Source organism: Triticum aestivum, chromosome 3A (assembly GCF_018294505.1).
Source record: "Triticum aestivum cultivar Chinese Spring chromosome 3A, IWGSC CS RefSeq v2.1, whole genome shotgun sequence".
NCBI classification, from domain to species: Eukaryota; Viridiplantae; Streptophyta; class Magnoliopsida; order Poales; family Poaceae; genus Triticum; species Triticum aestivum.
In genome coordinates, this window is record NC_057800.1 from 696,407,514 (window position 1) to 696,423,956 (window position 16,443).

The following is a 16,443-nucleotide window of genomic DNA, read 5'->3' on the forward strand; positions in this document are numbered from 1 at the left end:
TGATGACGTCGCTTTGAATGCTGCATACTAAACACAAAAGAAGTCCGAAGTTCAAATAAGTTTAAAAAACATTGAGGTGGCCATGTAACAGATGAGTTCTCGTCCGAAACCCTGATACCCTGAAAGAGTTTGTCCAGTTTGTACACGAAGTGCGTCCAGTTTTTGCCGTGACCCTCTCTACTCTTTCGCGCATGCTATGCGGGTGATATGATGATACCATGCCAAGTTTCAACATTTTCAGGATTCATTTTGTAGTGATTTTCAATTTCACGGTCGGTCATTTAGCTCTCTAAACAATTAGGTAAATAACCGAAAAACAAAAAATGATGTCAGAACATGTTGGAAATTGATGATGTCGCTTTGAATGCTGCATACTGAACACAAAAGAAGTCCGGAGTTCAAATAAGTTATTAAAAATAAAAAAGAGGTGCAATGCTGGTTAATTTGCTTCAAGCCATTTGAAATAGTGTAGACTGCACTGCACATAGCTCAGTGCAATCTATGCTATTCCGCAAGGCTTGAAGCTAATCAACATGTAGCTGAGCATTGCAACTCTTCGTCATTGTCTGTGCACTCACGGCTTATAAACCGCTCATACTGCCTCTTTCTTGGCGAGGTGGGACTAAAAATCAGCTTACAAAGAAACTCTAGTACCGGTTCATGGCATGAACCGGTACTAAAGGTCTTCGTGGGGGCCCCAGACTGACCATAGCCTGACATAGCCTCATTAGTACCGGTTCGTGGCATGAACCGGTACTAAAGGTTACCCACGAACCGGTACTAATGATGCCCGCCCGCCTAGCCGTTGGAACCGGCACTAATGGTCACATTAGTGCCGGCTTAAATTCAAACCGGCATTAATGTGCTTCACATTTGACCCTTTTTCTACTAGTGACCTCATGCGTTCTTAGCGCGGACAGTCTTCAATCAAGATAACAAGAACTCGGTTCCTAGTAATGTCTTAAGTGGAACAACCCACAATGTTCTCTGACATGGCCTTCCACCTTTTGCCTTTAGCCATGTTTAACATAATTATCTCTAGAAGAATAGCTACGACAAGAGTGTAGGGCCAACATCATGCTAGGACAAGCTTTAGTCATGTTTAACTCCATTTAAAATGTGTATATTAGCCTTGGTACAAACATGACATATGGTGATGATGGAATAAAACCAAGGCTAATATACACAGGCTAATATACACATTTTAAATGGAGTTAAATAATTTATATAAAGAAATTCTATAAAACTCCATACTTAAAAGAAAGCTTTAGTTCTTGTTCGATGCCCCAAGCTGGCATGTAACCCACGTACACAGGACACAGCGATGTAGAAAAGCTAACATCACTAGTAGACTCGCCGCCGGCCAGATTACACAATCGCGTCACGCACGTACCCAACAATCAGATCACTGTTTGCTCTCTTAATGCACGTACGCACGCGAGGCGCCCACCGCCGCAAGCGGCCGTCGCTCGCCATCGCACCGTCCGCCGCTTTGCCGTTGCTGCTCATCAAATGAAAATCATAGTGGCTAGCGCGCCGTGCGTCACACCAAATACTACCTCCGTCTAGGTGAATAAGTCATTTACGTAGTTCTAGGTCATCAATTTGAGCAATTAAATATGTATTATATGTCATGAAAAGTATATCACTAAATTTCTACAAGGATGTAGTTTCTAAATATATATTTTTTGTCACATATAATACATATTTAGATAGTTAAATCGTCAACCTAGAACTACGCGAATGACTTATTCACCGAGACGGAGGTAGTAGTTATTTTGTGTTTATGTAGTGGCTGCAGCGGCGTAGGTATAGCGGAGGTCCTCACGCCGGCGCATGCATGCATTTAGATTTTACGGCGGCGTGGTGTCGCGAGTAGCAGACGAACGGTGCTGCGTCGGATGAGATGAGATTAACTTAATTAGTTAGATTAATATTTCGGACTAAATTATGAAATAACAGATCTACCTCTGGTTGGGAATTACCAATATATCCTTGAACGAAAATTTGATTAATCCATACTGGCCGTTGGATCAACTAAATACTACCCAATATGTTGAGTAGTACGATGCACCGTAAAAAGTCTCAACAGTGAACTCATGCTCCGCTCTTGCTGTGTTCAGTGCATGCCGAAAATGCCTGCTATTCAGTAAATATAATCGCTTATAAGCAGCAACCCCTTATAAGAGTTTAGGGTAGCAGCTTGGAAGGACGCCATGGAGGTGATCACGCTGAAGCATATCAGATCAAAACACAAACGCAGAACAAAGCCTCAATTGTAATTTGAACTTTGAAGTACATTCACAGCAAAGAGTTGCATCGCGCTCTTACCTAAACCATTTTGATTCCACCACGAAGCTATTACAGCAAAAACCACTTGCAACAATTGTTTGACGAGGAAAAAAGCATTTGCAAGCAGCAACTCCTGCCCCCTCTGATCCTCTCTGCCAGCACAGCTGAGCTCATCTTTCACTATGCATACCTAAACAGTCTTAACAAACAAACCGTGCGCGATAACGTCCTCCAGAGCACTCCTAACTCACCTCCGCGCTGCAAGCCTGTGCAACGACGCATTCCCCCAACGGCTGATGCAGACCAAGGTAATTCATGCTAACTACAACAACTTCACAGCACAAGTGAAAGTTGCAGTTGGACAAACCAGCAAGACCATATATGCTACTACTAGAGTACTAGATAGCCCTGCACACAATTGACTGCAATGTAAAAAAGAAAAATTAAGTTGAAGACGGAACAGAGTAGACGGAAATAATTGGTACAAACATCTTATCCAATTCGATCCGTTACTCCCGCCAGCAATCCAGCCACATAAGACTCACTTGACTTGGGCACAAACAACCTCATCATGCCATACCACATCCAGAAAGCATACCACAGATAGTCCTAACTCACTGCCGCATTGCGAGCCTGTGCAACGACGCATTCCCCCAAACGGCTGATGCATTGCCAAGGTAATTCATGCCAACTACAACAACTTCACAGCAGAATTTAAAGTTGCAGTTGGACAAACCAGAAAGACCATATATACTACTCCCTCCATTCTGAACTAAAACCACGACACTTCTTTTGGAATGGAGGGAGTACTAGAGTACTAGAAGCCCTGCACGCATTTGACTGCAGGGTACACAAAATGACTGCAAGGTAAAATGAAAAATTATTGGTACAAACATTCTATCCAATTCAATAGGTTTCTCCCACCAGCAATCCAGCCACATAATACTTGACTTGGCACTAACAACCTCATCATGTAACACCACATACAGAAAGCATGCCAATAGTAATGCTGGTTTTTTAGTTGAAGACCCCAGAAATCAACCACATTGAGAAAGCATACCACAGCTTGCCAAGAGAAATGCGGTTTTTTGGTTGCTGCCAGATCCAACAACACCAAGTCTAGCTAGGTAAAAACTAGGCTGTAAGCAAGGTGATGTTAACTAACTTACAGAGATCCTTTCTGCTTTCTACTAGTGCCCGAGGAGGTCAAAAGGGTCAGCAAACCCAAAGTCGGGAGCTATCTTGTTGCTGTAAACAGGACCTCCCGGGTTAGTGCGCCCGCTCTTGAAGAGCTGTACTTGGCAAGCCTTGTTGTTCCATTTCACGCTTGCTAGAGGCTTCAGCTTGGCCCTCACATTATCATCTCCAGAGGAGAAGCATTCTTTGGCCACCAGAACCACCATATGCTCCAGCACCCGACCGGTCTCTGCGATGAACTTGAGGAAAGCAAGCTCGCTTCTCAACCCATGGAACTCGTAGAAGAACACCTTCTTCATGCTCTGCACGATGCATTTGATGGGACCGCCCTCCTGCCAGAACTTGAGATTGACCTTGCCAGTGGACTCTTCAGATATGGGAGGGGACTGCAGATGAAATGGTAGCATACATAGTTCAGGTATCTTATCTATAAGCAGGCCAATGGTCATATGATTAATCTGATTCATAGTTCTGACCATGCTAGTACAAGATAGTATTGCAAAATTGCCAATGCAACAACTCTAAGTAGGTAAGTTAACCAATTTTACATAAACATGGAGCGTCTCTAGGTTGGGGAAACAGCGGAGAAAGCCGGGCACTTTCTTGACAGCATTGCGGACACCAAACTGCACCTCCATGGACAAAATCTGGACACTAGGGAGAATGTTCTCCTTGCTACCAGCCTGAAATGGACAGAGAAACCAAGTCATACCATCATATATTGGCATTACAAATAGACACAGCACACAGAGATTAGGTGCACGGCCAATTAAATTAGCCCAAGGACCGACATACTATAGAGAAACTAATTCAGATCATATATTGACATAGCAGGTATGTATACACAAGCGAGCTACATACCACGACGATGGTGTTGCTAATCCCCAACTGTTGCTCTCCTGGCTGAAGGTATCCCAGCACACGCAGGTTAGGTGCACGCCCAATCTTGATCCCGGAAGAGCCGTTCATGGTGGAGTGGTTGTCGTCGTTCCTCTTCCTGAAGGACTTGAGCTTGCCAATTTCCCAAAAGAAGAGCCTCTCCAGGCTAGGGGCATCCACCACGTCGATGTACTCCAATAAGGCATGGCCCAGCTGAACGCACCGCAGTCTCTGGCCGACGAGGCGGAGGCGCACTCCGGTCTGGCTTCCCGTGAGGACGAGGAACTCCAGGACGGGGCTTCTTTCAAGCATGAATGCCAGATCACGGTCCTCCATGACAGTCATGCAGAGGCCGAGCTCACGGAGGTTGGGGAATCTGGCGCCGCGCGGTACGGCGGCCGTGTCCGGGAGTCTCCAAAGGCCAAGATAGAGGCGGGTGAGGGAGGCGCAGCCGAAGAGCGTGGCGGGGAGGCGCAGATCAATCGGCCAAGGGGGTTGACAAAGACGAGTTCTTGGACCCCCTTGGCGACGAGGATGTCGAGCCACCGCGATATCTCGCCGCGGTGCTCCTCCATGGTGCTGCGGGTGAGGTGGACGCAGCGGAAGGGCCCCGGATGCGCCGCGAGGATGCGGGACACCGCGACGGTGACGGCACGAGGAGAGGGAACGCCGATGGGAAACTGCCCGGCCGCGCCGCCGTCCGGAAGTAGATGGCTGTCGACAAGGGAGAGTGGCGCCATGCGCCAGAGGGGGCGCCAGCGCGAGGTGAGGGCGGAAGTGCGAGCGGCGTCCTTGGCGGGAGGACCGCATCGGGGAGGCGGTTGATGCGGTCGACACCGTCGGGGACCCACGGCATGGCGGAGAGCGAGTGGGCGGCGGTGGGGTAGACCGGCGGGTGCGGGAGGTAGTCGTACAGGAAGTGGTGCAGATAGTTTAAGCCAAGGTCGAGCGTCGCAGGGTCCCGGCCGTCGCGCTCCATGCTGGCGAGCATATCGCTCATGGAGGTGCCGATGATAAACTGCGGTTCGCCCATGGCCGCCGGTGGAGGGGGGTGGCGAGGGTTTCGGTTTGGGGAGAAGCGAGGAATGGTGGGTGGTGTGGCATGTCGCTAGCTAGATGTTGGGCCAGACGTTGGGATCAGGCCCATGAAGCAGCTTCGGCTCAATAAAGAATTTCAATCTTCTAAAGAAAATTCAAATACTGAACACTAACATTTTTTTTTGCTCTCGAAAAAACACTAACATTTTTTGCAGTGGCAATACCCAATACTAACTTTGAAGCTCACCATTGAAAATATTCTGGAGAAAACAGGAGTTCTTTTGTCTTCGGTGTGGACGTGCCAATTGCCTGCGGCACGAAGAACGTAACACGTCTTTTTTTCATCACTTTGCGGCGAAAGCACAAGAAGCGTGGTGACATCAAGGTATGGAATGATTTCAAAAACTGGATGGTACCCTGCACGTTGTTGAGAGACTCTTAAGGCTATGTACATGGCAATATATATATTGAATGACTTTGTTTGCAGAGTAGATATATGATCTCATATTAAGTTTTTCTTTTGCTTTTTGCAATGAACACAATACTTGGAGTATAATTACAAAGGTAACAAAATACAAATTATGTGATCTACTTTTACTAAACATAGTGATATGATTAAGTTATCTCATGTGACTTGTATAAATATTGATGTATATAAAACACACTCAGAATAGGATCTCCGATATGAAGACGCTTTGAAAGTTATGTATGGATTGCCATTTTGATATACTTATTTTGTATTATGTGCGTCGCTTGTCGTAAATCAATCATCATACCTGCATTGTTAAGATATTTGAATAAATAATGAATGATCATTGTGTAATAGCTTTGTTTACTTGACAATGAGTAATAGAACTCCAATTAATATCAACAATGAGAACAAAACCAATCATGGTTTTCAGAGCAAAAGATTACCAATTCGTTTTTTTTTTGAAGAGAGCACCAATTCTTCACTGGCCTGAAAAGAGCATGAGAACTTGCACATGGATAAGCACCGAGATCCAAATTATCCACATAGTCAAAAATGACAATAATCGTCAAAGGTATTCTTTTGACATACTTTCAGTTTCAGTTAAGTGGAATGTCTTTCATATGGAGCTACCAAGTGCAAAAAGCAGTGCAGAATATCCATGGAAAGAATGCGTTAATTCATGGGAACTAGTAAGAATATAATATAATATTGATCGCACATACCCCTCAAGTAAACTAAATGTCTCATACTGCCAAGCACATTGCTCTCTGTGAACTGCATTGATAACCATCAATGAGAAAACAACACGTTACATTACTATATCATGCAAATTATCTTCTGATGAAATTTTCCTTACTAGAAAGTGTCAGGGTCTAGACTGTATGAAGACCTGGTATCTAGATTTTTGCCACTTCCTTCATGTGGCTTTGCAGAATGGCGACATTCTAGATTGCATCCATAAAACCATCACATAGCTCGTTGGTACCTTGATTACTATGCCATTAGCACCTCTTTTCTTCTTTTTATTTACTACTAGTGATGTCTAGAAATCACACATTCAAACAACACTTTCAGGCTCATGGCAAAGCAAGCGGGTTTTTTTCATCATCAACTCATTGTCTAACACGGTAGCTAACTGACAGCAATCAATCATCATCTGTGCTTCCAGATACACCACAACGGAAGTCATTTTTTTGTTCCATCTGAGGAGAACAACAAGCATAAAGGAGAAGATCCCTGATACTGGATCAAGATTTCACACCATGCCTGTCACGACAACCGAAATTCTTGGTGACCTGTCTTGTCTTCAATATTGTTTCCCTAAATCCAGGTTCATAAAATTCCTTTCCAGAAAACTTCAAACATTTGCTCTTCTTGATAACCACTAGAAAAGGGTATTAAATGACAGGGGAGGCACAAAGGTACACTGTACGACACAATGCACAGACGAATATATGAGGATAAAATGAAATCTGTTGGGAAACTTGTGCATTGCTGCAATGCAGATCAATGTTGATCCTCACACCTGAATTTACAGACTATCCATTGCAATTGCATGAAGAGACAATATGCCCATATGTTGGGTTTTTCTGATTCAGCATTCATGCAAATTACATGACGAGACAATTAAAAGCAGAGCACACAAACTACGATATCTATAGAGGATACTATAGATGCAAAAGAGTGTCACTTGAAGACCATGCATACCAGAGTATCATTTCCGCTGGTTTGACGCAAGGATGGCAATGAGCTCGTACAAAACAGAGGGGTATGTCGTTGCTATATGCCCCCATCCATCAGTTGCCATTAGTGTCTGCAAACGCGAGGGAGATAGGACTTGGATAAACTTCAAGCACGCCGCCTTCAATCCATGGCAGTGGTGCTGCTCGGCTAGAGCAAGAGTGGACGCCACGGAGCTCACACCTACATGCTCACACAACTGCTTTTCACAGATGAACTTGAGCCGCTGGAGATTGTATCTGTCTGCCGCCACAAACAAGTCCTGCAGCCATTGCAGAAGAATTTCATCCTCTACCGCCTCTTCTTGTGTTTGTTCCTCAACTTCTGACATTTTATCCTCCAGTACTTCCTCTACTTGTCCTTGTTCCACAACTCCTGGCATTTCATCCTCCTCCATGCTGTTCTTCTCCATCTCAGGACACGAGTCTGTGTAGATGAAGCAAAGCAAAGCCCTGAACACTTTTGCTTCCATATCTGTGATCTGTATGATGCTGGGCGTCGCGGTGCCAAAGAGCTGCGCCATGAACACTTCAGACCTGGCAGCGAGCACACACCGGTGTGCAGCAAATGTCTCGCCGCCGACCTCGAATGTCACATCAGCACCCACCTTATTCTGAAGGAGGTTGCTAAAATGTTGGTGTATGTCAGGCATGAGAACCTCGGTGCCGGTGCCTGAGCCAGTGGCATCTGGGGTGTTGTCCTTGCACACCACAATATCACACCTGATGGTGAAACAATCAAACTTTAGACTGGCTGATCGCTCAAGGGCATCTCTTCTCATGAACTTGTCGCAGCCCCAACAAGGATCACATCTGCGGAAGTCACGGGTTTTACGAGTCGCACGAATGTACGTCAGCATCTGCTTCTCGACGTCATCGACCAGACTGAAACTGAACTTGGCCTCCACACCCTCTTCGACATCTTCGTCGTAGAGACGGGTAATATCGAGCGAAATGAAGTCGGCACAGTTGGGGTTTGCGCCGTTAGGATAGTACTCGATGGAATACTCATGGCCTCCCACCCTGAACAAATCAGTGCACCAGCTCTCGCCGTTGGGCAACTCCTTTTTGATACGAGAGTAGCCCTTGACCACGAGCAGGTGGTACACGCTGTTGGCGCCGACGTCCGACGTTACGCAAGAGCACGGCTTGTCGCCGTCGAGGACGGATACGCCGGCGAACGTCGACATGACAAACCTGCTGCGACCACACCGAAAATCTGTCAACTCAGTCACCATTCACGATTCCTATCAGAGTTGGGGCTTTGGATCGAGGAGCTGGGGAGCTAACCTGGGCTTGCACCGGAGGCCTCACGGAGTCGCCACCGCACCAAGACGACGCTGCGCCACCCCAGAAAGAGAGTTTGCGGCAAGCTCCGGCGCAGCTTCTCCCCGGAAACAGAGCTTTGCGGCGAGCTGATGGGCAAACCTGCTTGCCGCCCGCTGCCCCACCCCGCGACGCGCGTGGTCGGCGGGAGACGCCGTCGCTCCACTCGCTGCGCCGCCGACGCCGCCGTCGGTCCTGCGCGGAAAGGTGGAGAGTTTGCGCCGTGGCTGCTCCGTGCGTGCGCTGGGCCTGCCTGGTGCTAGGGTTCAATATTGACCTACTACACGTTATTGGGCTTTACTGGGCGTTATTAGGCTCACAACACTGTTTTGGGTAACGCCAGAAATTTAAATCGAGCTGAATTTTTTGAGTTAAAAATATATTTCCAAAGTAAATTTGTGTGAAGGAAAACTAAAATCATGAATTTGTGTTAAGGAATTAAAAAAAACAAAACCATGGTTGCGTGGAAGGTTTTTAAAAATCGATGACATTTTGACAAGTTTTAAGAATTTTTCTGAACCTACAAATTCATATTTAGCTGTGGGGTAGAATTTTTTAATACATTTAAATTTTTAAATACATGTGAAAGATTTACCGATACACATTGAACATTTTTTTTAAAACATGACGTAATGTTTCTTGAAATACATGTTGAACATTTTTCAACACATGACGAACATATTATTTCAAAGTATCATAAACATAATTTTAAAAATGTATGAAGATTTTTAAATGTTACAATCGTTTTTGAACGGTGAAAACATTATTTTGAACTTGTTTTTTGACACTACATAATCATTTTATAAAATCTACGCACATTTTTACCCTTGAGGCAAGCGGTCGCTACGCCTCGCCGCCATCTAGACAAAGGCATGCCTCTCTGCGTGCCATGCGCCAAGGAAGCCATCTTAAGTGGCCTTTTTTTTCTAGGAAAAGAGTGGGCTAGTTTTTCTTTTTGCCAAAAAATGGGTGGCCAGTTTTTCTATTCACTAGAGGGTAACGCGCGCTTTGCTGCGCCCACTTAGATTTTGGATTTAATTTTCTTTTCCTGTCAAGGGTTATTATGGCAATTAACATTTCATGCATATCGTCGAGCAAATGCAGATCCCCGTGGATGCTATTGGGTTGGCCATGTAGTCCGATCCTTCCGGTTTTGGAAAGGTTTAATTCGATATTTTTTCTTTTCTTTTTTCTCGACTTTTCTCATATTTGTTTTCATGTTCCATTTTATATTTGTTTATTTTTTGTAATTAGCGAATATATTCAAAATTATTAATATTTTTTGAAATTCAAGAACAATAATTTAAATTATTGAAAATTTTAAAAATATTCATAAATGTTTTCTGCAAAATTGTGAACATTTATTTAACAATCCATGATGATATTTCATATTTGTGAACATGTTTTAGATTTAAAAACATGTTTTAATCCTCGTATATTGTTCAAAAGTTGTGACATTTGTATAAAAATCATGAACAACTATAAAACTTGTGAACATTTTGTAGAACCAATGAATATTTTTTTGATATTCGTGAAGAAGTTTTAAATTAAGATCATTATTTAAATTCATGAATATTTTTAAAAATCAGTGTTTTTAAAGTTAACAAATAAAATAAATTTATGAGTGTTTTTAAAGTTTTGGAAAAATACTTTAGTAGAATGTCGGTTCTGATACTTTCATGTGGGACCCATGATCCAACTAGACCCTTAAAGACAGGGTCCACTTCCGAGGACAAAACTTTGGAGCTTTCATAGGGAGCTTAGTAATTGTAACTTGGAAGGATTGGGTTTCATGAAGAGATTCTTTTTTCAAGACCACTTGTGAGGAGATTCTGTTAACGACATGACATGGCATGGGTCATGATGGGTGTGCTTGGCTAGCTGCAGCTCCAACTCCTCTGCTCTGTTCCTTGCTCTCTGCCTCGACAAGATTTATTCAGCAAGGTTTACCTTCTGTGTTCTCTTTGGACAACTGCATTTGCATATGCTTGTTTCATCGGCTCGCAACAACGCGAGATTTATATATTCGATTCATTGGCCCTGGCTATGCGGGCAGCATAGCAAGATTTATATGTTCTATTCACATTTATGGAACGTTGGTCAATCAAAACAGGGAGGAAATTTTGGCGATGATGGAACCGGGGGGCATAGGGAGGACAAAAATCTTATGGAGAGACCAGTTGAAACAACAAAATCATGGTGGACCCCCTTGAGGATGGTAGTAGCATCGAAGTAAGCGTGAGCCATAATTAAGGTGTCGTTTGCATATTGCAGAGTGCTGGTGGGAGGGAGTAGTCGATGGGGTGGTAGAGAGAGTTTGGGTCGAAAGCCTTAAGGATCAAACATTGAAGTAGATCGGCAGCCATGAGGAAGAGGTAGGGGAGAGAGGATCCCCTTGGCTCAAACCACAACGATAGTTGATCCAGGATCCCGGGATCCTATTTAGTAGGACCACCATTTTAGAGGAGAGAAGAGAGTTAATCCAGGAAGAGCAAGCCGGAGGGAACCCCTGGAGGTATAGGATTGCAAATAGTCCATCCTAGGAGATAAAGTTGAAGGCCTTAAAAAAGTCGAGCTTGAAGATGATAGTTGGCTTTTTCGATAGTGGCAACAAAAGATGATATCCACCGCATAGATAAAAGTTTTCTGTGAAGTTTTGACCAGAGATGAAGCCGGTTTGATCTGTATGAACTAGAAGAAGGATGGGGGGTTTTAATCTAGCGTAGGGAATCTTGTCAAGCGCTTTGGAGTGGCAATTCTAGAGGGAGACGAGTCTGAAAGCGTCAGCAAAGGCAGAAATTTCTTTTTTGAGAGTAGGATCATGTGAGCTCTGTTGAAGCGTTCAACTGAGACTTTGAGGCTGTGGAAGAAGGCAAGGACGAAGCGTTTGACAAAGTGCCAGAACTTGCGATAGAAGGATGAGCTAAACCATCAGGGCCTGGGCTAACGTTAGGGTTCATCTAAAGAAAGGAGTGTCGAATTTCCTGATCGGTGAAGGGGTCAGCATGGTGGTTGAGTTGAGCGGGAGGAGGGGCGGGTAGAGGTGAGCAAGAGAGAACCGTACACAGGAAGCATCTGAAGGCAAATTGCCAATTGAACATATAAAGACTGAAGAAGTGCTAGGCACAACCGATGGCTCGAGCGCACCGCACCATGTGAGGGGAAAAAACCACCGCACCACTGTTGGGGAACGTAGTAATTTTAAAAAAAATCCTACGCACACGCAAGATCATGGTGATGCATAGCAATGAGAGGGGAGAGTGTTGTCTACGTACCCTCGTAGACCGACAACGGAAGCATTATGACAACGCGGTTGATGTAGTCGTACGTCTTCACGGCCCGACCGATCAAGCACCGAAACTACGACACCTCCGAGTTTTAGCACACGTTCAGCTCGATGACGATCCCCGGACTCCGATCCAGCAAAGTGTCGGGGATGAGTTCCGTCAGCACGACGACGTGGTGACGATCTTGATGTTCTACCGTCGCGGCTTCGCCTAAGCACCGCTACAATATTATCGAGGATTATCATGGAGGGGGGCACCGCACACGGCTAAGAGAACGATCACGAAGATCAACTTGTGTGTCTATGGGGTGCCCCCTGCCCCCGTATATAAAGGAGTGGAGGAGGGGAGGGCCGACCCTCTCTATGGCGCGCCCTAGGGGAGTCCTACTCCCACCGGGAGTGGGATTCCCCCTTTCCTAGTCCAACTAGGAGTCCTTCCAAGTATTAGGAGTAGGAGACAAGGAAGGGGAAGAGGGAAGAGATGGAAGGAGGGGGCTCCGCCCCTCCCCCTAGTCCAATTCGGACTAGTCAATGGGGGTCGCGCGGCCTGCCTCTCCCTCTCCCCTAAAGCCCAATAAGGCCCATATACTTCTTCCCCCGTATTCCCGTAACTCCCCGGTACTTTGAAAAATACCCGAACTACTCGGAACCTTTCCAATGTCCGAATATAGTCGTCCAATATATCGATCTTTACGTCTCAACCATTTCGAGACTTCTCGTCATGTCCCCGATCTCATCCGGGACTCCGAACTCCTTCGGTACATCAAAACTCATAATATAACTATCATCGAAACCTTAAGCGTGCGGACCCTACGGGTTCGAGAACAATGTAGACATGACCGAGACACGTCTCCGGTCAATAACCAATAGCGGAACCTGGATGCTCATATTGGCTCCTACATATTCTACGAAGATCTTTATCGGTCAGACCGCATAACAACATACGTTGTTCCCTTTGTCATCGGTATGTTACTTGCCCGAGATTCGATCGTCGGTATCTCAATACCTAGTTCAATCTCGTTACCAGCAAGTCTCTTTACTCGTTCTGTAATACATCATCTCACAACTAACTCATTGGTTGCAATGCTTGCAAGGCTTAAGTGATGTGCATTACCGAGAGGGCCCACAGATACCTCTTCGACAATCGGAGTGACAAATCCTAATCTCAAAATATGCCAACCCAACATGTACCTTTGGAGACACCTGTAGAGCACCTTTATAATCACCCAGTTATGTTGTGACATTTGGTAGCACACAAAGTGTTCCTCCGGCAAACGGGAGTTGCATAATCTCATAGTCATAGGAACATGTATAAGTCATGAAGAAAGCAATAGCAACATACTAAACGATCGAGTGCTAAGCTAACGGAATGGGTCAAGTCAATCACAACATTCTCCTAATGATGTGACCCCGTTAATCAAATAACAACTCGTTGTCCATGGTTAGGAAACATAACCATCTTTGATTAACGAGCTAGTCAAGTAGAGGCATACTAGTGATACTATGTTTGTCTATGTATTCACACATGTATTATGTTTTCGGTTAATACAATTCCAGCATGAATAATAAACATTTATCATGAAATAAGGAAATAAATAATAACTTTATTATTGCCTCTAGGGCATATTTCCTTCAGTCTCCCACTTGCACTAGAGTCAATAATCTAGTTCACATCACCATGTGATTTAACACCAGTAGTTTACATCTTTATGTGATTAGTTCACATCTCCATGTGACTAACACCCAAAGGATTTACTAGATTCAATAATCTAGTTCACATCGCTATGTGATTAACACCAAAGAGTTGTCATGTTTTGCTTGTGAGAGAAATTTAGTCAACAATTCTGCCAAATTCAGATCCATATGTAGTTTGCAAAATTCTATGTATACAATGCTCTGCACGGAGCTACTCTAGCTAATTGCTCCCACTTTCAATATGTATCCAGACTGAGACTTAGAATCATCTGGATTAGTGTCAAAAACTTGCATCGACATAACCCTTTACGACGAACCTTTTGTCACCTCCATAATCGAGAAACATATTCTTTATTCCACTAAGGATAATTTTGACCGATGTCCAATGATCTACTCCTAGATCACTATTGTACTCCCTTGCCAAACTCAGTGGTAGGGTATACAATAGATCTGGTACACAGCATAACATACTTTATAGAACCTATGGTTGAGGCATAGGGAATGACTTTCATTCTCTTTCTATTTTCTGCTGTGGTCGGGTTTTGAGTCTTACTCAATTTCACACCTTGTAACACAGGCAAGAACTCTTTCTTTGACTGTTCCATTTTGAACTACTTCAAAATCTTGTCAAGGTATGTACTCATTGAAAAACTTATCAAGTGTCTTGATCTATCTCTATAGATCTTGATGCTCAATACGTAAGCAGCTTCACTGAGGTCTTTCTCTGAAAAACTTCTTTCAAACTCTCCTTTATGCTTTGCAGAATAATTCTACATTATTTCTGATCAACAATACGCCATTCACATATACTTATCAGAAATGATGTAGTGCTCCCACTCACTTTCTTGTAAATACAGGCTTCACCGCAAGTCTGTATAAAACTATATGCTTTGATCAACTTATCAAAGCGTATATTCCAACTCCGAGATGCTTGCACCAGTCCATAGATGGATTGTTGGAGCTTACATATTTTGTTAGCACCTTTAGGATTGACAAAACCTTCTGGTTGCATCATATACAACTCTTCTTTAATAAATCCATTAAGGAATGCAGTTTTGTTTATCCATTTGCCAGATTTCATAAAATGCGGCAATTGCTAACATGATTTGGACAGACTTAAGCATAGATACGAGTGATAAACTCTCATCGTAGTCAACACCTTGAACTTGTCAAAAACCTTTTGCGACAATTCTAGCTTTGTAGATAGTAACACTACTATCAGCGTCCGTCTTCCTCTTGAAGATCCATTTAATCATACATGGGTCCCATCTCAGATTTCATGGCCTCAAGCCATTTTGCGAAATCTGGGCTCATCATCGCTTCCTCATAGTTCGCAAGTTCGACATGGTCTATTAACATGACTTCCAGAACAGGATTACCGTACCACTCTGGTGCGGATCTGACTCTGGTTTACCTACGAGATTTGGTAGTAACTTGATCTGAAGTTACATGATCATCATCATTAGCTTCCTCACTAATTGGTGTAGTAGTCACAAGAACAGATTTCTGTGATGAACTACTTTCCAATAAGGGATAATGTACAATTACCTTATCAAGTTTTCTACTTTCCTCCCACTCACTTCTTTCGAGAGAAACTCCTTCTCTAAAAAGTTTCCGAATTTAGCAACAAAAGTCTTGCCTTCAGATCTATGATAGAAGGTGTATCCAATAGTTTCCTTTGGATATCCTATGAAGACACATTTCTCCGATTTGGGTTTGAGCTTATCAGGATGAAACTTTTTCATATAAGCATCACAACCCCAAACTTTAAGAAACGACAACTTTGGTTTCTTGCCAAACCACAGTTCAGATTGTGTCGTCTTGACGGACTTAGATGGTGCCCCTTTTTAACGTGAATGCAGCTGTCTTTAATGCATAACCCCAAAAACGATAGTGGTAAATCGGTAAGAAACATCATAGATTGCACTATATCCAATAAAGTACGGTTATGACGTTCGGACACACCATTATGTTGTGGTGTTCCAGGTGGCACGAATTTGTGAAACTATTCCACATTGTTTTAAGTGAAGACCAAACTCGTAACTCAAATATTTGTCTCCGCGATCAGATCGTAGAAACCTTATTTTCTTGTCACAATGATTTTCCACTTCACTCTAAAATTCTTTGAACTTTTCAAATGTTTCAGACTTATGTTTCATCAAGTAGATATACCCATATCTGCTCAAATCATCTGTGAAGGTCAGAAAATAACGATATCCGCCACGAGCCTCAACATTCATCGGACCACATACATCTGTATGTATGATTTCCAACAAATATGTTGCTCTCCCCATAGTACTGTAGAACGGCGTTTTAGTCATCTTGCCCAAGAGACATGGTTCGCAAGTATCAAGTGATTCATAATCAAGTGATTTCAAAATCCCATCAGCATGGAGCTTCTTCATGCGCTTTACACCAATATGACTTAAACGGTAGTGCCACAAATAAGTTGCACTATCATTATTAACTTTGCATCTTTTGGCTTCAATATTATGAATATGTGTATCACTACGATCGAG

At 43.8% G+C, this 16,443-nt stretch overlaps 1 protein-coding gene across 2 annotated transcripts; it reads right to left on the reverse strand.

The window, feature by feature from the left end:
* Positions 1-6,533: 6,533 nt before the first annotated feature.
* On the reverse strand, positions 6,534-9,191 carry LOC123063294 (BTB/POZ and MATH domain-containing protein 1-like). 2 transcript variants are annotated; one of them, XM_044487035.1, is made up of 2 exons: positions 8,908-9,191; positions 6,534-8,814 (listed from the first exon to the last, which is right to left on the reverse strand). In XM_044487035.1, the coding sequence occupies exon 2, from the start codon at positions 8,805-8,807 to the stop codon at positions 7,593-7,595; it is 1,215 nt and encodes a 404-aa protein (XP_044342970.1). In that variant the 5' UTR covers positions 8,808-8,814; positions 8,908-9,191; the 3' UTR covers positions 6,534-7,592. The 2 variants fall into 2 exon arrangements, with proteins under 2 accessions (XP_044342970.1, XP_044342969.1); XM_044487034.1 differs by having other exon boundaries at positions 6,534-8,817.
* Positions 9,192-16,443: the final 7,252 nt, after the last annotated feature.